The following is a 22,500-nucleotide window of genomic DNA, read 5'->3' as shown; positions in this document are numbered from 1 at the left end:
TTTAAAGAAGGTTCTCATTCATCAAATATAGAGGACATTCCAGTCAGTAGAACATTCGCTTGAGTGTTTGTCATTTTAAATGTCTATTTATATACCTTGGGAATGACCTTTACTGCTTAGAACTTACTATAACTTTTTATTAAGAAGGATATCTAATTAAGTACCTCACAGCATTCACTAGCCATGCAGTACTGGAATGAGTTTATTAGTGTCTTCTATTGGAGAAATTCTGATTGCATTGTTAACCACGCAGAGAAATCATCTCAGCTGTTCATTAAAGTCTGCCTCCTTCTCACTGATAGTGACACACAGGTATCTAAAAATCCTCCAAGTTCTAGAAGCTCTATTAGTAGCTACCTAACAAGAGAAATAAATGGGTTCATTGTGCAGACGAACCTTGGCCCTTTCTGATCCCAGTAGGTAATTAAGTGGGCAATAGTTAGATCAGTTGGAGAAAATACACTTCTGCTTAAAGATGTATTTGCATATGCACCATACATGTGATATCAATTTTAAGAGAATTTAAATGCACATGAACAAAGGAAAATATGTGTATCTTTCTTTGACTGAAAAAAAAACTTTAGGATCAATTGGTCAACACTGGTTACACAATTCAGCACTTACTACTGGGAATTAAGTTGGGACCACATTAAATTAAGGGTATTATCGAGAAGTTGATTTTTAACAATTTATCACTGTCTCACAAAAACAGCATATTGAAGAGGAAAAATATACAGTATTTAAGTTTTCAAGTTGGTGGCACTATAGATGGAGAGGACTTTATGACTACTTTACAAAGGTTATATTCTGGAAATAATAAAAATTAGATAGCCTCAACAGCTGTAATTTTTAAATCATATACAGAGATATCTTCTGTTAACATTTGAAATGGCCATTGACACAACTAAAGCTTCTGATTTTTCTGTTATCTAATTTGGGGTTTAGCTGCTATTTTCAGGCTATCTAGCTCTATAGCTAGACTCCCAGTGATCACATCAGCACACCCCCTTTCTTTAGTATTGATCAGTAGTTCCCCAATAGATGATAAATTTATTAGTAACTATTTAGGCTGTCTCAGCTTTAGGCTGTTGTCTTCCTAAGAATTACAGTATTTATTCATTGGAGGATAATAAGACAAGGGAAGAAGTCAAATAATTTCACCTGTAATTTGCAGCCATTTCATACAGAGTGATGCCTCACAGAGAAAAGAGCCTGAGGTTCAGATATTATATAATGTCACCTGTTTTGCATAAAACGTTGTGAATAATTTCTTTTATAAGATGCACTTTATTTATGAGCTGGTCCCGTCATAGAAGCTGCTTGTTGGGGCTTAATGCTGATGAATGGAGACAGCCCCATTCACACTTCCAGGTTATGGTCTGTCAGAGCTTTCATTATGCACACTAATTTACAGGGATTTATTTATTTTCTCACAAATGTAAAAATGTGCTCCAAGCTAAACATGCTGTACAGGCATCTGAGCCCAATGTTTTCCTTGGTGGGGGAGGATGAGTATGAGGACTCAAGCTGTTGTGTGTGTGTCGGTCTTCCCATTTCTATCCCCACCCACATGGCATTACTGGCTGAATTCGTGGTAAATCAGAGATTCATATTTTCTTAGGTTCTTTAAGAATGAATGCTGGTTACATTTTTAAAACATGGAAGTGATTTTCTGAATGCTGTTTAAATCTTTTCTTATCCAAAAACTGTGCAGTATTGTATTATAAGTGCTAATGAAAACATTGGCAATAAGCACATCAAAGGGCATGACTGTTAAAATAAATTATGTGTACAACATTGGACACCAAGGTTTGGAAATCAGAGTACAAGAATGTAAATATATGAAACTAAATTGAATCTGCAGATCCTGCTAGCCCCAGATGGCTTTATGTGATCTGAAATCACTCAGTTTCACATCTCTGAAGAATAACGCTTAAAATATACTGGGTATGTGTCATGTCTTCCCACTATGTCTAACAAGCACTAATACATCATACTGAGCAACACTATCGCAATTCTCATTATGGGATGGAAAACTTTCCCCAAATAATGAACAAAAATAATTCTATGTGCCAGGCTTGAAACTTCTAAGTTTAATTTTACCTATAATGAAACCTGAATATGTATTAATATATAATATCTTATATAGTCTCACAAGGGGAGAATTGGTGAAACTGTTATTTAGGGAATTTGTTTTTGTGATTGCTGTTTGGTTGGATGGTTGACTGATACACAAAATAAAAAATACACAGGTGCATTTACCAAACACCTATCAGGCAGGTCCCTCAAAGCCCATTCTACTGTTTCTTTATCAATGCCAGGCTTAAATGTGATGTGACCCAATCAAAATTAGTGTGCTTGTGACTTGAACCATGATACAAAGAAGTTGATTTAAAAATATATAAAAGGATAATATTCTACAAACTGTCAGCAAAATAAGCCCTGCAGTGAGTATATAATAAGCCCAGACTTATTTCAGGGGGGACGTAGCTGTAGAATTCAGCTGACCTTAACTAAGAGAAAAAGACAGCTTCACAATGGTTAGAGCATCACCAAACTTATAAGTGGGAAAAGGATGTAAAGCACTGGATTGTCCTCCCTGGATTAGTTCAAATTCCTTACCATGATAGAGTCAGAGAGTCTGGTAGTCAAGTGGCAAAATTGTCCTTCACAGTTATCAGCAGAAATGTTCAAAGGTCAGCTGCCATGAGAATCTAAAATGTACCTCAAATACCCAAGTATTAAAGGCTTGGTTTGCAAGATGGCACTCCTGGGATGTGGTAGAAACTTTAAGGCCTAGTGAAATGTCTTCCAGTCACTGGAGATATGATCTTGAAGGGAATAGGACATTGCTGCTTCCTCCTCTTTTTCCATGTGTAGCCATGACATAAGTTCTTCTACTGCCATGCATTCCCATTGTGAACTGTCACTAGAGGCCCCAAATCAGTGAAGCCAACTAACGGTGGTTATAAATTCTAAGGTTATAAATGAAAATCAATTTGTCCTCTTTTCAAGCTGATTGCTTATACTTTTGTCTCAGTAATGGAAAGCTGACACTCACATCTCCCCTGCCATTTTTGTCTGTGTCAGTGGGAAGCCTGCACTCACTTTCAGAAGATCTGATTGTGTCTTTCCTGTCTCTTAGTAAAAGAAACACTTTGCATTATTTTTAGCACTCTTACTAAAGTTTTGATTGTGTCTCTTAATCCCCACTTCAGTACACAAAGAATTATTGTACTTTGGCCCTCAAATAGTCTAGCACAGTGCCATTCAGTACCTACTTAGTAAAGGACTCATGATTTCCCCCAGTTTGAACACACCTACTTTTAGAAGTGTTCTCTCCAGGTTTAAGCCTTACCCTTCTTTGTCTCCAGGCTTTAGTCTTGATCTTTTATTCAACCCTCTAATGACAGTGAAATCTTAAATTTTGTATTTGGTAATATTCAATACAGAGACCTTAGAAGGAGGTCTTAAATCAGAAGCCTCTAATGGGAACCAGATTACATCTTTGGCAGTTAAGAAAAATGATTTTGCCAAAAACAGATACAGAAACAAAGAGCATATATTTCCCTTGGCTCATCATCAACCAGAATTTCCTTGAGGGGAAGAATAAATATTCCTATGCCATCATCATTTGACCTGCACCAATTTTAAGAGTCTGTTTATTAACTTCATTAAAGGGGCATATGCTTCTAAACTTGATAAAGGGATCTGTTGACACAAAATGTTTTTATTTGGATATAGTATTATCCTTGGAGGACTGACAAAAAAACATAAAAGGTTTTAAGAGTATTTCATGGAAAATTAAAATGAATCTAAGTTTTATAAATGTTAAGAATACTTTATAAGGAACATAGAGATTGATCAATTATACCGCCAGTCCAAATCTGAATATAATATAGCTCATCTAAGAGCAACTGAATTATTGGGTTGGATTTATAGTGAATGAACATATGGCTTTCCACTTGTTATTAAAGTTCTCTATCACTGAAATATATCCTCAGCCATTTTTCTGTGTTTGGGTGTATACACATGTATGTGGGGGGTACAGTCACTCATGTGGGTGGACATGTGTGAAAGCCAGAGGTTGACATTCAGGTGTCTTTCTAGATAATTTCTCCATCTTATATTTTGACACAGAGTCTCTTCCCAGAATTTGAAAATCTACAATTTGGCTAGAGTGGCTGGACTGTGGTCCCCTTCCCCTTCCCACAGTCTGCCTGTTTCCACACTCACTACACTGGGGTTAAAAACATATGCAGCAATTTATACAGGTTCTTGGAGTCTGAGCTAAGATCTCTATATGCTTCGGTATTGAGGTATGGAGCTTTAGGATTGACCCAGAGAGCTTTATGTTTGCCCTCCCTGGGGTGATATGGAATGAAGGCACTGCACACACAAAGAAAAGTTTGGTTTGGGTAGGCCATGCACACTGATAGAGATGTATCAACAACAGCTCCAAAAGTCAGCACATTGATTATACACAGCATAAATGAGGAGGCATGTAGAGGATCTCTGTAGGGGATCTCTGTAAGGGAAGAGTGTCAAGTTGGAGTCATCCCAGAGGATAACATTTTCAGCATAAAATGTCAACATCCATACTTGCACCAGGGGAAAACTTTACCATTCCTCTGAGCCTGACGTGCAGATTGAGGTCCTTAACAGGGCTGTGCTCATGTCAGTAATGCACATTCACTTAGGACTTCACTCCCAACATTCAAAGCACTTTACCAGCTGAGCCATCTCTCCAGCCTCCATTTTGCTCATTTAAAAGCAGTGTTTTGCTAAGTTGTCCAGGACAGGCTTGAAGTGGCAGTCATCCTGCCTTGGTCTCTTGAATAGCTGAGATTACAGAATTGTGACACCAGGTCCAGTTTATGTTAGATTTACAAATTGTCTTTAGATGATTTTCTTTAATTAATTCTATTTTTGTTGTGATGAAAAATAATACCATGACAAAACCAACTTAAAAATTCACTTTGGATTTAAGTTCTATAGGTATACATTCCATTGTGGTGGGGAGCATATGGAAGTAGCCAGGGAAGGAATAGTGACAAGAACATGAGGCTGGCTAGTCACACTACATCCACACTCAGGAAGCAGAAAGTGAATGAGAAGTAGGGACAGGTTCTTCAACCTTCAGGCCTCCCAGTAACTTGATTCCTCCAGTAAGCTTCTAGTTCCTAAGCAGTCCACAACTTCCTCAAATAACATCACAAGCTGGAACAGTGTCACATAAGCCAATAGGAGACATTTTTCATTCAAATCAAAACAATGACTTTACATTTTGCCAGATGTGTGTGTGTGTGTGTTGTGCTATATTAAAATACTGTATTTATAATTACAGAATTTTTCCAACTTTCATACATTCTTGGTAGATTTCACTGAGTCTGAATAAAAGGGAAATGAGAAAAATAGTATGTGGACAATTTCAAAGGCAGAGTACTTTCCTGCTAGTGTGAAATTTCATTTTGCACAAATTTAGTTATCTGTAGAAATATTAATAATTAATAAATTTTAAATTACATACTATTCTGAGTGCCATGCTAAAATCTCATACCATATTGCCTCATCTTTCTGTAATATGAAACACCCAAACTATCCTTGACATATTTACTGCCTGTCTATTAATCACTTAGCCATTTCAGTTCTCAGATCAACTGTTGTAGTATCATAGTGCTTGGGTTCAAGTAACCTGTATATAGTAACCTAATGTATACATCTCTCACCTTACTTAGTCTCAGCATATAAGCATTTTGTCATCTTATATGCTCACAAGAATAAGGCTGATGATCTGGGGAGAAGACTCAGTTGGTAAAGTGCTTGTCCTGCAAGCACAAAGACCTGAATGTAAGCTCAAAACTCATATTTTAAAAGACATGCACGATGACATACACTTGTACTCCCAATGCTGGGGAGGCAGAGACTGCTTAATCTCTAAGTCTTGTTGTCATTCAGCCTAGCCTATTTGGCAAGTTCTAGGCAATGAACATCCCTGTCTAAAAAAAATAAAGTAGATGGTGAGTGAGGAATTACATTCAGAATTATCCCTGCATACACACACATATGCATATATACACACTGGGATGCACATAAACATATACAGACATAAATACCTACATACATAAAACTAAACATAAGTCTAGGTATAATATATATAATTATATATTATAATTCCATTATAAATCTAATATAATTATATAGTACAATTTATTATAGTATACTGTTATGAGAGGATTTTTATTAAGTTATAGTAGTTAATCTCTTACTGTGCCTAACTTGTAAAATAAACTTCATCATATGTATCACATTGGTATATTCAAATGAGGATTTATATGAAAAAATGTAGTATATATAAGGTTCAATATTATCCATGGTTTCAGGCATCCGTCACTGCATGTCCTCACATAAAGGGACTGTTCACATAAAGGAGTCTTACTGTAATCCCACACAGGTGTTTCAAGAACATTCTGAAAAATTGCAAAGGAAATGGGAAGTGAATAATATGTTCCTTGTGTAGGCTTGATGATTTTTCCCATCTATTATTTAATATAATTTTTAAATTAGCAACCTAGGCATATAATTACCTGTTCAGCCCAGTTTATCAAAGAACAGTGTATAAAACTGAGCCCTGCTCCAGCACTCAGCAAAAAAAAGAGTTGATAACCATAGATAAGGCACATGATTTTTCTGATAAAGCTGAGATTTGGAAGCAAATACTTCAATCACAAAGAAATATCAGTCATGATTCATTATTAGATGGCAAGCTTTCTAACTACTATTATAATACACTTTTTTTAAAAAGTCAGGCTGGAATTAACACTATGCAAGGGTATTCTTGACATTAGACTGTCCCTCGAACACCGGCAACACTAAGTGGACTCGGTGGATTTAAAAATACTACACACAGTTGGGAGGGAACATAATGGGAGAATATGGGAGGATTCAGAGAGGGATTTGATTCAAATATGTTATATACGTAAATGGCATTTTAAAACAATAAGAGAAAAATCAGAATCAAATCATTTATTTTTCTAGAAGCTTAGCCCTTCTCTGTACAGTGCCATTACTTTCCCCTCCAACCACCTTTTAAATTGGTAATGAAGAGGAAAGTCTTCAGCCTAATTCAGCAGAAATATTACAAATTCGCTTTTAACTAAATATAATTTCTTGAAAACAAGTCAAGTATTTCCTAAGACGACCATGAAAATAAGCAATGGCCTGAATATCAACATCATTTAAAAAATGTAACAGACACTATCTCTTCTGATTTTCCTTATTTTATCTCAATGATACTTTCTGACTGCATGTAGGGATAAGCAAACAGCAAAAGAATACAGGTATAAAAGGCGGATAAAACAAAATAATTAAACCAGCTTTATCCTTGTATGTTATTTCTTTTCCAAACACTGCAAAAATGAATGTGTGTCCCAACCCCGTCTCCCATTTCTGTCCTGTCTGTGCTGAGCAAAACTAAATCTGTATATCTTCACAATGTCTTTCCACGTCTGTGACTCTTTCAAGATACTGAACTTAGTGTAAATGTGGCCCACTAGATTATTAATGCTAATTTACTTTTTCCCAACAGGCATCACAGTTGATAGGAATGGATTCATTTACTTTGTGGATGGGACTATGATCCGAAGAATTGATGAAAATGCTGTGATCACAACTGTAATTGGTTCAAACGGTCTGACTTCCACACAGCCATTGAGCTGTGACTCAGGAATGGACATCACTCAGGTAGGCACTGCTGGTTTTCAAGTATTATCACCATTTGGCATCGTGGAAATGGATAACAATTTTCTCATGCAGAAATTACATAAAAATGAAGCCTGGTGCATCTGCTGTAATGTCAGATAGCAGAATCTTCTTTTTATGTACATTACTTTTTTTCTTCCTCAGAAAGCTTTGGGGGGGAAATGCTGAACTAGGATGGGAGTAGTATTAAGAAAATTATTGATATAACCATGCCTCCTAAATTTGAACCAATTAAAATTGGATTTGTTCACTCTTTCTTAAAATAAATAATTGCTATTTTTAAATTTCATTTATTTATATATTGGGAGAGTAGTACATGTGAAGACCAAAGGACAACTTGGTCATCTCAGTTCTCTTCTTCCACCATGTGAATATTGGGAATCAAATTGAGGTCACCAAGCTTGGTAGCAAGTGCCTTTACTCACTGATCTATTTTGCCAGCTCAGTTTTATTATTTTCCATGCAACAGCAAATGAACTCTAGCAAAGAGGTAATGATCAAGGTCTTTAGAAATCTACTTAGTGAATATGTGGGTGGGGCATGTTATTCATGTGCATAGAAACAGCTATTTCTGAGATGGTTTAAGTTTTCTTAAATAAAAGCAACACCTTTCTCAGATTTGTTTTATACATATTTAGCAAAACTGTGAGAATGGTCTCATGTTCAAGAGTGTTCGGGCAACACAAATTAAACCCCGTGGTTTTTAGCGGCTTTTGGTATGGAAGAGAGAAAATGTCATTACGGATGCGTATCAAGTAGGGAGGATTTGGAAGGAATTGGGGAATGAGAAATAAAATGATAAAACATATACTATACTAAATTCTCAAAAGCCAAAACGTTGTTTTAAAAAATCCAACCAGAGAATAAAGAGGAAAAATTAGTGTAGCACTCATCTGGATCCAAAATTCTGTTTTTAACATTATTCTGCCAAGTCAGCAAATGGCATGTAAAAAGATTTTAGAACATACAACATGATTCCAGCACTGTTCAGGTGCTCTTCTTAGTCTGTATATACAGAAGTTTGGTGGATGTAATAAAGTAAGTAGGGCAGGCAATCCTTGAAGGAGCTTTATGCTCTGACATTTTACAAACCTGCAGCTCTGATGATGTAATATTTTCAAAGTAATTAGAATAATATTGAGAATTTCAACACTGATCAATGCAAAACACTTGTCTAAAAGTATTTTAAGCAATAAGGCTTAATCATCTCATATTGTAAAATGTCCCAAAATAAACAAAGATGGCAATGGACTTCATTCTCCAATCACATTGTCCAGAACTGAGTAGCATATTTCAATGCCTTTACTCATTAGCAAAATAGAAACTGAATTTTTTTCTAAATGGAATGAGACCCTCTGGAAATACATTGTTTTCCCTGAGAAGGTTTCTACTTGAGCCTTGAATGGAAATTGTGGTTCCTTTAGAAAGAAATGTAGGCTCACTGCTGCATAGGCAACTGGTTCCATCATTTATTATTGGGATATTCTAGTACCTTCATTTTTCATTGCATATGAATTTGAGGATAACAGGGAAAATTAAAGTAACACATTCTCCAGTGTTTCTTTAGTCATCAGTTCTAATACCACTTTCCACCTCTGTTAGTGTTCTATAAAATGCTAGAGATGCACCTATTTGGCTTCTCTCTTTTTCTGTCCCTACTTCACTCCAGAAATTGAAACCATATGAGTCAAGTACAAAAATAAAATGAGGAGTGGGAAAGCCTGTAAAATTAGCAAACTTAACAAACAAAATTAACAAATTTCATATTAGATATCTGAGTAGATCAGACATTCAAATTCTAGAACAATTTAACTTTCTATAATTCAAGATCTTGCAGAAGCCAAAGAAAGGAAGCATTATTTGTGGAAATGTGGAAGGGTGTTAATGTATTTATATAGGGGAGGGGAGAGAGAAAAGATGCATGTATATGATTCACTTGTGGGGGTATTTTTAACTTAAAATAGAACACTTAGTACTGTGATCAGTCAACTCTAAACAACTGATGTGATTCTGTAAAAAATTAGTCAGAAAAGAGAGCTCTTTCAGTAGAGGGAACATATAAAGTTCATCACCATGAGAGGGATTCTTTTTCACATGACACTTTTCAGTCATAAATGATACTGTAATAACTCCCTCACCACTTTCTGTTTGGGATTTACAGTAGGCAGTATGTCCTGTGCTCACTCAGCAGATACAGTTATGGTGAAAATGGTATGAATGACTGGGTAGGGCTGAAGGAGAGAAGTAAGTAGGGGGGGGGGGGTGAAGTGGTGGAGGAACTTGTAAGCCTAATGGAGCTTTCATTTCATCCAGTGGGAAATGGAGAACACATGATAGCATTAAGAGAAGTGCACCATGTGTAGTACTGCATGCCATTAATCTTAGCGGGGGGGAATGCAGAGGCAGGAATATCTCCATGAGTTCAAGGAAAACCTGATCTACATAGTAGGTTCCAAGCAGGCCTGTGCAAATAGTGAGACCCCAGCTCTAATACAAAAATGAAAAGAAAATAAATCCAAGTCCTATAACTGTTGTTCAGTAGGAAAATGATTACCTCTCAAGCAAGGTCCATCACAGCCATCACAAAAATGTTTTAGAAGATGTTTGTGATTATGGAATAGAGAACAGAGTTGAGTAAATCTATGTTAGAGGGCAAGAGACCATTTAAAAGAATGCTGTGGTGACATAGGTGTGACAAGAGCAAAATGTATCAGTTCATCGGTGATTAATGACCTTTAAGGAAACATCTATACAAGCCAGGTATAGTGGTGCAAGCCTTTAATCCCAGCTCTTGAAAGTCAGATCTCTGAATTCAGGGCTACATACATCTACATAGTAAGCTCTAAGACAGCCAGAGCTACATAGTGATACTCTGTCTAGAGAAACAGAAAAAGGAGAAAGGGAGGGAGGGAGGGAGGGAGGGAGAGAGAGGGAGGGAAAGAGAGGGAGGGAGAGAGAGAGAGGGAGAGAAAGAGAGGGAGGGAGGGAGAGAGAGAGAGAGAGAGAGAGAGAGAGAGAGAGAGAGAGAGAGACAAACTGCTATAGAAAGTGAGCTTCTTTGGGGGTGGTGCCTTAGTTACTGTTCTATTGAAGAGACACCATGACAAAGGCAGTTTATAGAAGAAATCATTTAATTGGAGCTTGCTTAGAGTTTCAGAGGGTTAGAACATAACTGTCACAGTGAGGAGCGTGGTGGCAGGCAGGCAAGCATGGAACTGTGGAGTAGTAGCTGAGAACTTACATCCTAATCCGCAGACAGGAGTGAAAGAGAGCAAGACTGGGCCTGGCATGGGCTTTGAAACCTCAAAACCCATCCCCAGTGACATACCTTCTCTATCAAGGCCACACCTACTCCAAGAAGACCACGCCTCCTAATCTTTCCTAAACAAAGTCCACTGACTATAGATCACTTAAATATATGAGTCTATAGGGGCATTCTCATTGAAACCACCACAGGTGATGAGCTGCAGTTCCTTGTAGCACATCTGTGTGGTGATCCTCATCATGATGCTGCTCAGTTTCATGAAGCTTCATAAGCAAGCACTATTGGCAGCTGAGTGTAAAATATCAAAATACAATATGAGAAAATAGATTTGTCAAATCGTGGAACTCAAATCACAGAAGTACCTGATTGAATTTCCACCTTAAAGAAATACAGTGAACAAATCCAAGTACCATTCGCTGACAGAATACAAGGAGAAGAGAAGCAGATTTGAGCAAGAGTTTGGGGCATGCTTGAGTCAGAGATGCCTGTGTGTGGAATCTAAGCCCAGTTGTTCTCAACCTGTGAATTGCAACCCTTTAGGGGTCACCTAAGACCATCAGAAAACACAATTATGAGGTATCACTGAAAATAGCTTTATGGTTGGGGGTCACCACAATATGCAGAACTGTATTAAAGGGTTTACAGCATTAGGAAGGTTGAGAACTGCTGGCCTAGACAAAGAGGACTAGAAGAAAATTGGGTTGGAGTCTAAAGCTCAAGGTCTGAAATGAAGAGTGTATTCATGATTGTTTCTTTACTATTATCTATAGTAATAGCAAATGGGGAATCAGTGAAAACCCTTGGGAAGAATACATAGCATACAAAGGGAGAAAAGGCTTAAAACAAACTCTGTGTAACAGCAAAGTTTAAATAGAAAAAGATAGAATGTATGTGCCCAAAGAAGGCTAAGAAGAACAGATCAAGTAAGATGAAAACAGAAGATATGAGAAGAAAAAAACAAAGAAATAAGATCTTCAATATCAGCATCTCAGGTTGAGTAGATATCATACAATAAAAGGGAAGTTTGTTTGGTTTTTAGTTTTTGGTTTGTTTTCAGCCATTTTATTTTACAATGTTAGTGACTCTGGTAAGTGGGATGCTAATTGGGAAGAGCTGGAATGCTGTGCTAGAGTAGACAGTGAAGAACAGAAATGAAAATAGACAATTCATTTAGATGTTTGGCTTACTATAAGATGATAAGCTGATTTGAACAAGGGTGGGATTCATGGGGGGCTTTGACTTTATGAAGGTACGATTTATGCATCCTCTTAGGTATGAGGAAATAATCAAGGTAAAAGAGATGTACAATGAATGCAATCCAACGGGTGAGTGAAGAGAATGATTCCAGCAAGAACCATGTGTGTGGCACAGCTCCCTAGATCCTCAGCGGTTATTCCCAGAGCTTCCGGTCTGTTAAGACAGCTGTGACCCATGTTTATCCTGGCTGTACTTAAGAACATGGGCAGTCTTCACGTAGAAAGAAGACAGCTGAGTAAGGAGCTCCATATCACCTTCCAAGAGCAAAGGCTCAGTTGCTTAGAATGGTACTTACAGTGATCCAGCTGGGTTTATACACTGCTCAGCTTCATATTTTGGTAAATCAAACTGTATTGATGGATGAAGGCAGAGACAAATACCTAAAAAAGACTGCACAGTTTGTGCTGATGGGCGTGTATGGCAGAGGATGTAGCAGCAGTATGAAGATTTGACTCAACTCTTAAGAAGAGCTTACTGTTTCTAAGACCACAAGACAGCTGCATATATGATCAAAGGATTTTATAGGGTCCCCACCTTTTGAAACTTTTCAAGCAAATGCTAGATACAAATCATCCAGATGTTATGGTGTGAGAAAAAAAATGAACCTCGTATTCACATAAAGATATTTCCACAAAATATAACCACATTGCATAAGTTCTATCTTATATACCCTGCATTTCAAAACCAACATGTCTCCAATAAGACAAGTCTTGTCCATGCTACATAGTTAGAGAAATGATACAAAAGAGGATTGTTTTCCTGTTACTTAGTCTTCAGCACTTTCTTAGAAAAATGGACCCTTAGAAAGAAAGTCCTTAATAGCAGGTCATAATACTCTCTAGTAAAATGCTAAAAATACTGTTACCATTACTTGGAATTTTAATATTAAATTTTCACTACAAATGATAACTTGCTTTTAAGGCAAGTATATATTTGCACATATTCCCCAGTACTGACTGTGCTCCTCTTCTTCCTCCTCTCCCTACTCATCAGTCCCCTTTGTTCCTCAGCTTCACCACATTCCTGTTGTACATACACACATTCACACATGATCTAATGCGGATCTTATGAGTTCATAGAAAATATAGGAAACATGCATTTGCCTTTCTGATATTAGCTTAATTTGCCTAATGAATATCTCCTATTGCATTCATTTCTCTACAAATTCCATAACTTCATTCATCTTTATGAGTGAAAAATTCCATTGTGTGTATATATATGAGTGTGTATGAAGAGAGAGAGATACATATATGTGTGTACATGTGGTTTCGTTGTTATATACTGTTCCATTTTATCTCCACAACCCAATCATACTTAAAAGGGTGGTTTTATTGTTCACATCAATGGAAGAGAAAACTGGTAGTAGGAAGGATAGAAAGTATGCTGTGACCATTGAGTTATAAGTGATAAAATCAAGCTCTGAGAATAAACTTCCAGGCCTCAGGTGTGCGTTCTTCCAACTTGCACATTTTCAAAATTGGAGCTGATCAAATATCGTTCTATTTAGCCAAGAAATGAATGCTACTTGGTTGAGGGCTATGCTGTTTAGTCACAGAACATGTGTTTAGTGACAGTTAGGAAATAGTTTAATAAAATCTAATCATCTCGAGAAATGAAATTTGCTTTGGCAATAAAATCGGCCATTTACTCAAAATCAATATATTTTTAACTAAAATGTGAAGCTCACCAACTCCCAGTACAAGCTCTGAGGTATAGCTTCCCTTTCTGTGTTCCCAGGTTTTCTTCCCTTCAGGGAATGAACTGATTCCGAAGAGTCGGATCTTTTTTCTCAGGTTTTCTGCTATGCCCTGCCTCTCATGCTTAGACACAATGGAATTGGGAATTAGACCAAGAGTAACTCTGAGAGCTGCATTTACTACTTTAAGGAAGCCTAATGCTACCATAATATTCGACCCAACAACAGATACCCAAGCACAGATAATACTAATTCCCCATTGCCTATAAGGCACATACTTTGATTTGTTTCCTTTTTCTGGTTGTTTTTACGCATACAATTCTTACTTCAAACAAAGTAAGTTTCCATTTATAAAATATAGATTTTTAAAGTCCCAGCAAATCCACCCCTACTCAATGACACTTCTTATAGTGACCACCAAGGCAGTTTGGGAATATGCTAATGAGCAAACAGCACACATTAAGAAACCACAGCTGAGGCCAAACTGATGTGTTTTCCACAATGAGGCCACACTTAAGAAGACTTTTTTATACATTTACTTTTATGTGCATGTATGTATGTCTGCATGAGTTTATGTGTGTTGTGTGTGTGCAAGTACCCACAGAGGCCAGAAGAGAATTTTGGCTCCCCTGGAATTGGAGTTACAGGTGATTTTTGTCTGCCCAGTATGCATGCTAGGAATCAAGCCTAGGTCCTCTGCAAGAGCAGTAAGAGAAGGAAGCATCCCTTCAGCCCCTAATGTCATATGTTTGACATATGATGTGAAAGCAGACTACTAAAAGACCCTACCTCTCACTATCACCTCATCTAATATTACACAACTGTTTGCTTGAACCATACTATGAAGATTCCATAAAGTATTAAGAACAGTTTAAAGGAAATAAGAATTGCTTCTCAAAATCTGTTTGCATTCATATGATCCATAAATACTGCTTCCTGATCACAGAGGAAGTAGGGGATGCTTGTTAAAAATGCATTGGAGGGTACGTTTTTTCTGAATCAAGCACTTTCCATGAAATTTATGGGACACAGTCTGATTCTTCTGAAGTCTGATCTTTGTTTAACCCTCTCTGTCAGCCATCCACTAGTTTTCACTAATAATGTGCTAGACAGAAAGAAAGAAAGAAAGAAAGAAAGGAAGGAAGGAAGGAAGGAAGGAAGGAAGGAAGGAAGGAAGGAAGGAAGAAATCTGATTTCCAAAGCCCATTTGCAAGCTCTTTCTAAGTGGTAATTCTTCCTAGCCAAATGACAAAAAAAGCCCACAAATATTGAATTTAGTAAAGAAGTTAAATTTTATCCTTTCACCCATCTTGGGCTTTAGTAACTTTGAATCGATGTTCTTTGTGGCCATTTTCCTTTTCAGAAAAAACCAAACCTTCCCATCTTTCTCATCAATCAGCATTATACCACCTGCCCCAAGCAACAGACCTCTGGCATCTCTGGCTGTCTTTCACTCTCTACATAACTGAAAAAGCCATTTTCTCTTGTCCTTAGAATTTTTTGTAAGCTTCCAATAAACTACAACAGGATAGACGGGGAAATATAAAGCATCCTTTTCAAAATCTACATGCCAATTCTTTTATACAGTAGATTCAGCATTTTTCTGTTGTTTTTTTAAATGCATAGATAATAACAGTCAAGCATGAAAAGTTACAGCAATCTTGGGAGGATAAAAACCAAAAAGAAACAGCAATTTAAGAGGGGAAAGGCACCTTTATTTTCCTTTCTTCAACTCTCACCTAATGTCTCTCATTGTCTCTCTCTCTCCCCCCTGCGAACCCTTTCTCGTCTATAGAATGTCCTACTTCACCCTGAGTGATGCAGATGATATTGAAACTCAAGCTTTTCAGGGGTTACTTGCCTTTCTTTGTTCACTCCCATCACTCTCCCATGAGCACACTGAATGAGAACAGAATTAGATCTCTCGAATGGAGGCCATTATAAGTGAAATTCCCTGCAGGGACTGACTTCCGAGTTTGTGAAGCTCTGTAGGGAATCCAGAAAATCTGAATTATAATAAGTTTGCTTGAATAAAGGGATCTCCCAGGGAAAAAAAGAAAGTTTATTTGAAAAGTTCCTGCCACTAGAGATGAAACTCTCACCACCTCAATTCCCACCACACCCTCTCAATGCTTCTGTAACTGTGAGGTCCGTTGCACTGTCAATGCAAAAAAAATGTCAGTGGTGACCCTATAGAATTCAAATAGAGGTATATGTGGTAGATTGAGAGGGTAGGTTGCAGGTGACCAACAAGATACTGAAGATAAAGCTAACATATCTGAAATACATGAAAATATATGTCTTAGGTAGCAATACCAGTGGGCAACAGGCACAAAAAGACATGATGACATCACAAACAAGGGACACTTGGAGGTGGAAAGAACATATAATAACAGATGAATAAGGCCCAGAGACTGCAAAAAAAGATATTTTATAATCCCAGTGTCAATTTCTTATACACTCCGAGTTAGGTATGGTTCCTTTAACCAACTGAAATAATCATTTACATAGTAATTGTCAAGTAATGGATTATTGACATCAAAAATCCTCAGACAGGCAGTAGTGGCTCACACCTTTAATCCCAGTACTCAGGAGGCAGAGGCAGGTGGATCTCTGTGAGTTCACGGCCAGCCTGATCTACAGAGCAAGTTCCAGGACAGGCTCCAAAACTACACAGAGAAACCCTGTCTCTAGAAACCAAAACAAAAGGGTCCTTCTACCAACGAACCTTCCAGTGGAATTTTTGTGTCTTCTTTCACTTTTGCCATGCCTGAACCACAAAAACACAGCAATGTAGCTGCTCAGCAATTGGTTATTTCAGAAGTTCAAACAAGCACTCAGTCAAATCACCAGCTGAATGAGCATGTAGAAATAAAAAGACACCAACTTCAGCCCATGTAACAATCATATTATGCTGCCACAGCATGTAGTAGCAATCAGAGTCATTAAATGTCTTCTTTTGTAGCCCTACCAACACCATTTTTTAAATTATTTCCTTAGGAGTCCTAATGGCTTTCCATGTTACTCACTTGCAAATGAAAGATCTGTTCAACATCAAGGCAATAAACTGTATTAAAAGTGTTGAAAAACCACTACTTTTAGTTTCCACTTAGCCATTTTTAAAAATCTTTCTGAATCATTCGTTCTGATTTCCTCTGAAATAGCAATATAGAAAAGTTCATTTTTGTCTAGTTCTTGATCCAAAAGAAAGTGCTCTATAATTTCAGTTTTAGCACTATGTTTTTTTTAACTGACACTAGAATTCTAGAGCCAGTTAATTATTCCTCCTTATGAAGGCTAATTCAATAAATTATCCAATTGTTGATTAAGTGGCCTCTCTTTTTTAATGGGAAAGCACTTGCTAAAGTATGAAGCGCCTTACAAATATAGAGGGTGATGTAAGATGGTAATTGGCATCTTCAGGAAACGTTTTCTGCCGATTCATCATATGCTTGCTAAAATGGGAGGACACAAGAACAAAATAAGTTTGCAAGGTAGTTATTCTGATTTTGTAATATATGTTGTTGTCCATGTCTAATTTAAATGTATTCCTGGATAATGTTACTTATTGCTTATGCAGCTGAAACCCAGTCTCCTGGCTCTGTCACATACAGGGAAAAAATAAAAAATAAATAAAAATAAAAACGCCCTCTGGAACTTGGAAGGCCAGGCAGACTTTCTTTAAGCCTTTAATAGATGATTCAAGAGACAAATTCAGGTCTTTCAGGTAGCTTCTCCTTCACAGTAATGCCAATATAGAGTCAATAAAGCACAGTGGTTAGGAACACAGACTGCTTAATTTCAAATCCTAGATCTATGCTTGATGAATGCCCTTGAAAAAATTGTTTATCTATAAATGGGAATGATAATATACCTGCCACATAGGGAGGTTGTAAAGATTCAGTGAGGTCAATATGTATAAATCATTTAACAGAGTGTTTGGCTTACAAGTACTCAATAAAATACTATCCTAATAATAGGAATAATAGTTGCAGTATTTGACCTTGCTCTCCCAATATGGAGAATTGAATTGATAATTTACAGTATTGGAGTAAAAAGAACTAGAAGTTTGGAATTGATAAAGAAATTACGTAAAACTCCCGATTTGACCATTTCATGGAAGTGTACCTTTTGCAGAGAGGCAAATATCGGTGGGTGTATTCAATGAGCTATAGCAACCACATGTTCTGGAAAGTGATTTTAGCCTGCTTTGACCTTCACAGAGTATTTCTTGGGCCTAATGCTGATGTGAAGTTCTATCTAGATCACTTAATGGATGACTCTGATTGTCATTTAATGGTGCCCCAAATCCTTCATTTTCTTTCTACATTCAAGTCCTGACATGCTGATTGTGGAGCTAAGGTTGGAGTGTACGGAACTGCATACACTTGTGTGTTTGAGACTTTTAGATCACCTCGCCATCTCTTTAAACTTGAGAGCTGAAGGCAGTTTATTCAGTGAGTAGCCTGCAGTCCCTCTAGATGTGCCAGTTTTGCCAAAAATCAAATGAATATTAGAGTAGATAACAAAGAAATGCTATCATGCTCAAACCAAAACAAAATGAAACAGAAAGGCTCCCAGCTGAGTACAAAATCAAAAGAAGATTTGAAACTAGCATTTCCTCAGAAGAAAGTAGTGCCCTTGGAATTTTTTGAATCAAATTTAGTCTGTGAGCCCTTTCACCATCCAATGGCTCTGGTTTGTTCCTGTTGATTTTAGTTTTCTTTTGTTTGTTGGATCATTCATTTGTTTGTTTGTTTCAAGATATTCAAGTTCTAAGCATTTCTATCAGGGTTTTTTCTTTTTTTTTCTTTTATTTTCCAGTTTAAATTTAGATAAGAAACAAGGTTGCTTCACAAGTCAGTTCCAGGTCCCTCTCCCATTCCCTCCCCTCCTCCCGTGCCCTCCCCCCAACCCCCCCCCCCGTTATCCCCTCATTCCCCCAGGGAGGGTGAGGCCCTCCATGGGGGTGTCCATAGTCTGTCATTTCATATAGGGCAGGGCCTAGACCCTTCCCCAAGAGTTCAGGGTGAGAGTGCACCTCACTTTCCCAACCTTAAGAAAGACATGCCAATGAAGGTACAAGAAGCCTACAGAACACCAAATAGAGTGGACCACAAAAAAAAACCCTCACCACATAATAATCAAGGCCCCAAACATACAGAATAAAGAAAGAATATTAAGAGCAGCTAAGGAAAAAGGTCAAGTAACATATAAAGGCAGACCTATCAGAATTACACCTGATTTCTCCATGGAAACTCTGAAAGCCAGAAGGTCCTGGATAGATATTCTACCTACACTAAGAGACCATGGATGCCAGCCCAGACTACTATACCCGGCAAAGCTCTCAATCACTATAGACGGAGAAAACAAGATATTCCATGACAAAACTAGATTCAAGCAATATGTGTCCACTAACCCAGCCCTACAGAAAATTTTGGAAGGAAAACTCCAACCCAAGGAAGCTAACTACAACCAGAAAAACATAAGCATTAGAGAATCCCTCTCTACCAACAGCCAAAAGAACAAAGGGGTGAAATTCCACACATAATTCCAACAACAACAACCATCGCAAATCGAAGAAGGATGAGCAATCAATGGTCATTAATATCCCTCTATCAGGGTTTTTAATCTAATATAAAATATTTACCAAAGTGGAAACTGGCTTCGTTTACATACTTTTGTTCTCCAAATTCACTTAAATAGTTTTAACTGCACGTTGGGACTACATCTCTCAAATAAATATATTATCAGTAAACTCTAATACAATAACCTGTTATTACAGATATTTGCACTGATGCCTCCAAGTTGGCAGTTCAATCCACGTGTATACAAAGCAGAGAGAACAGTAGGCCCACACTTCAGCCACAGAAGCAAATAGGCAGAGTTTTCAGCACTTTAAAATAAAAGTCAAGTACTGTGTTCAATGCTATATCGAAAACATAATTTATCACATAAATAAAACTCCTTCAGCAGTGTCCTCTTTCCACACAAAGGACAATGGCACATTAGCTCTTATTGGAACTATTAAGCACCAAGGAAAGCATCTCCAAAGTTCAGGAAGATTCTCAAACTGCATAGCTTGCAGACTACTTTTGAGCCAAGCAGTCTTCTCCAAATTTTGCTTGGCATGCTCCATGACTTGAGGTGACCCTGAAGCAGTCTAAGATACCTGGTTGATAAACTCACGAGCTTGTAGATGTTTTAGGACAATATCCCAGACTAAGCCAGCTGGCCACTTTATATTTATGACTATCCCTTTAAATATAGCCCCAGTCTCTCTTAACTGTAGGAAGTGGAAATACATAAATTAACACCAACCATTCTTTATCAAATGGAAAGACAATTGAGAGGTGGTGTTCTACATAACAAGAGGGTCATCTAGTCATGTAAAAGTCAGAGTATTTGGAAATGTGAACAAGGGGACAGGCAAAGCATTTACCAACAGACTATGTTTGTTGAGAGGAATTACCCTGAGACTCATTCTCTCTTTTTTGGCATAGAATTCATTTGATAAATAAACATTGTAAGTCCTGAACATTTGGAAAGTTTGAAACTCAAATGTGTCATATGGTTTATTCCAGCAAATGTTGTAAGATTCAAGAGGACAAAAATTAGTCAAGCCTACAAAATGCAGCTTTCTTTCTTAGTGTCTATAATGTCCATGTGAAAATAAACAGAGGTTTGGTTCACCTTTCACTGCACTTCCATCGCCCAAATCCAGGGGAAGACCATTCAGAAAAAATGATCTCCATCTAACAAGGTTAACTGTTAAGTGGGAATATAAAAGAAATGTAGTAGTAGATACTTAACCCATTACTGTTTCCAAACGAAATTCTGGACACACATAAAAATATTGTTGTAAGTCAACCTCATAAACATTATGTACCAAGTTGTAATTCCAAAAACGTGGGTAAATTATATAACCTACTGTGAAATTATCCTCACATATCACAAGAAGGAGAAAGTTGTACAGAATGATAGCATTTCAAGAGTGTCAGGAAGGCTCTAGTTAAAGTCATTCACAACAAAATTCCTAACATAAAAGTTTATTTTATGTGAGTTTTTAAACATGAATAGCAATTTTAGCACCTGCTACTTCAGCTCAGCCTAGGCCAGCTAATATATGGAGAAAACAAGGTGGCCCTTGATAGTTATTGTTCACCTTTACTATTTCACATTAACCAACAATATGATAAAATACCTTAATATAAACAATTTAAAAGGTAAAGATACTTATTTTAGTTCACAATTCAAGACTCAGTACATCATGGCAGGGAAGTCAAGGCAGCAGGATAGTTGAGAAGCTAGTTAGGTGCATTATGTCCACATTCAGAAGACGGGCACAATGAATGCATGCATACTAGTCCTCAGTTAACTCTCTTTGCACCAGTCCTGGACCCCAAACCCAGATAATGGTTCCACCCAACAATGGGACAGGTCTTACCTCATCAGTTAACATAATTAAGGTAATCCGTCACAGGCATTCTCAGAGACCCTTCTCAAGGATGACTCATGATTGTGTGAAGTTGACAATTGAGACTAGCCACCACAACTACTTTACTATTATCACTGGAGTACAGCAATGCATTACTCTTCCTTTATCCTTGTACTTTGGTTCATGCTGTAAATATTAGTCAAGACTCAGTGAGAAAATAGAAAGTACCTACTTATTGTAACGCTATTTAATACATAAGATGGGCTTCACAGGTGTTGAATAGGTTACAAAAACTATAATTAATACCTTCAGGAAATGGTTACCAATCCTAGGCCTGGAAAACAAAAAGAAGGGTTTGATATTTTTAGAACCTAGAAACTTGGTAGTTTTGTTCCATGGAGGTAGAACATAGGCTGTTGAGAAAAGGATGCCAGCATTCTCACACTAAGAATGTACTAATAACAAATTTGGTGTTGGTACCTATAAAAGTGCATAATGACACTGGGTTTCAGACTATGAAAATTAGACTATGGAAAGCTCAGTCAGCTATTGCTACCAGAATGAAGGACTACTATTGTGCCAACGTTGACAGGAACAGAAAGCAAGCAGGAAGGAACAAGTCCCTTCTTGCTCCTTGAGCCCCCCAGCATCCCTTTATTTTCTGTATTGTTAGAATCTATCAGACATCCAGCTGGCAAAATAGAAAATGTAGATAGCGTAGTCTCAACCCAAGCATCACAAAGCAATGTCTTTAAAAGGGTGAGTTCGGAGCTGTGAGACAGCAACTTAATAACTAGCATACTGTGGAATGAGGTGTTAGATTTTCATGTCATTGTTGCTGCTGGAGTCACTCAGATATGCTTACAGTTTGGATGAAACATTAATTAGAGTGGACTGTTTGCCACAGAGGATTTCATCATTACTGAATCTGTAAGAAGCAGTTATTAAAAGACTTCAACCAGAGCTGCTCAATGTGTTGTGAGGGTGATTTTGATTCCCCACTCATTAAAACTCAGGTATTCAATATTCATTACCTAATTTTTTGTTTTGTTCAGACTCAAGTCTATAATCTGAATTCTTCCT

The 22,500-nt window shown here is 37.4% G+C and overlaps 1 protein-coding gene across 4 annotated transcripts in view; it reads left to right on the top strand.

Moving 5' to 3' along the window:
* Nucleotides 1-22,500, top strand: part of Tenm1 (teneurin transmembrane protein 1) — a 789,988-nt gene that overhangs the window by 711,992 nt on the left and 55,496 nt on the right. For all 4 annotated transcript variants that reach the window (XM_040744566.1, XM_040744568.1, XM_040744567.1 and 1 more), the window contains one exon: nt 7,589-7,743. In XM_040744566.1, coding sequence (XP_040600500.1) covers nt 7,589-7,743 — 155 coding nt within the window. The remainder of the gene's footprint in view (nt 1-7,588; nt 7,744-22,500) is intronic.

The sequence above is a fragment of the Mesocricetus auratus genome, unplaced genomic scaffold (genome assembly GCF_017639785.1).
Source record: "Mesocricetus auratus isolate SY011 unplaced genomic scaffold, BCM_Maur_2.0 Super-Scaffold_100003, whole genome shotgun sequence".
NCBI lineage: Eukaryota > Metazoa > Chordata > Mammalia > Rodentia > Cricetidae > Mesocricetus > Mesocricetus auratus.
The sequence above is the reverse complement of the archived record's forward strand: the minus strand, read 5'-3'. Positions and strand labels throughout refer to the sequence as shown.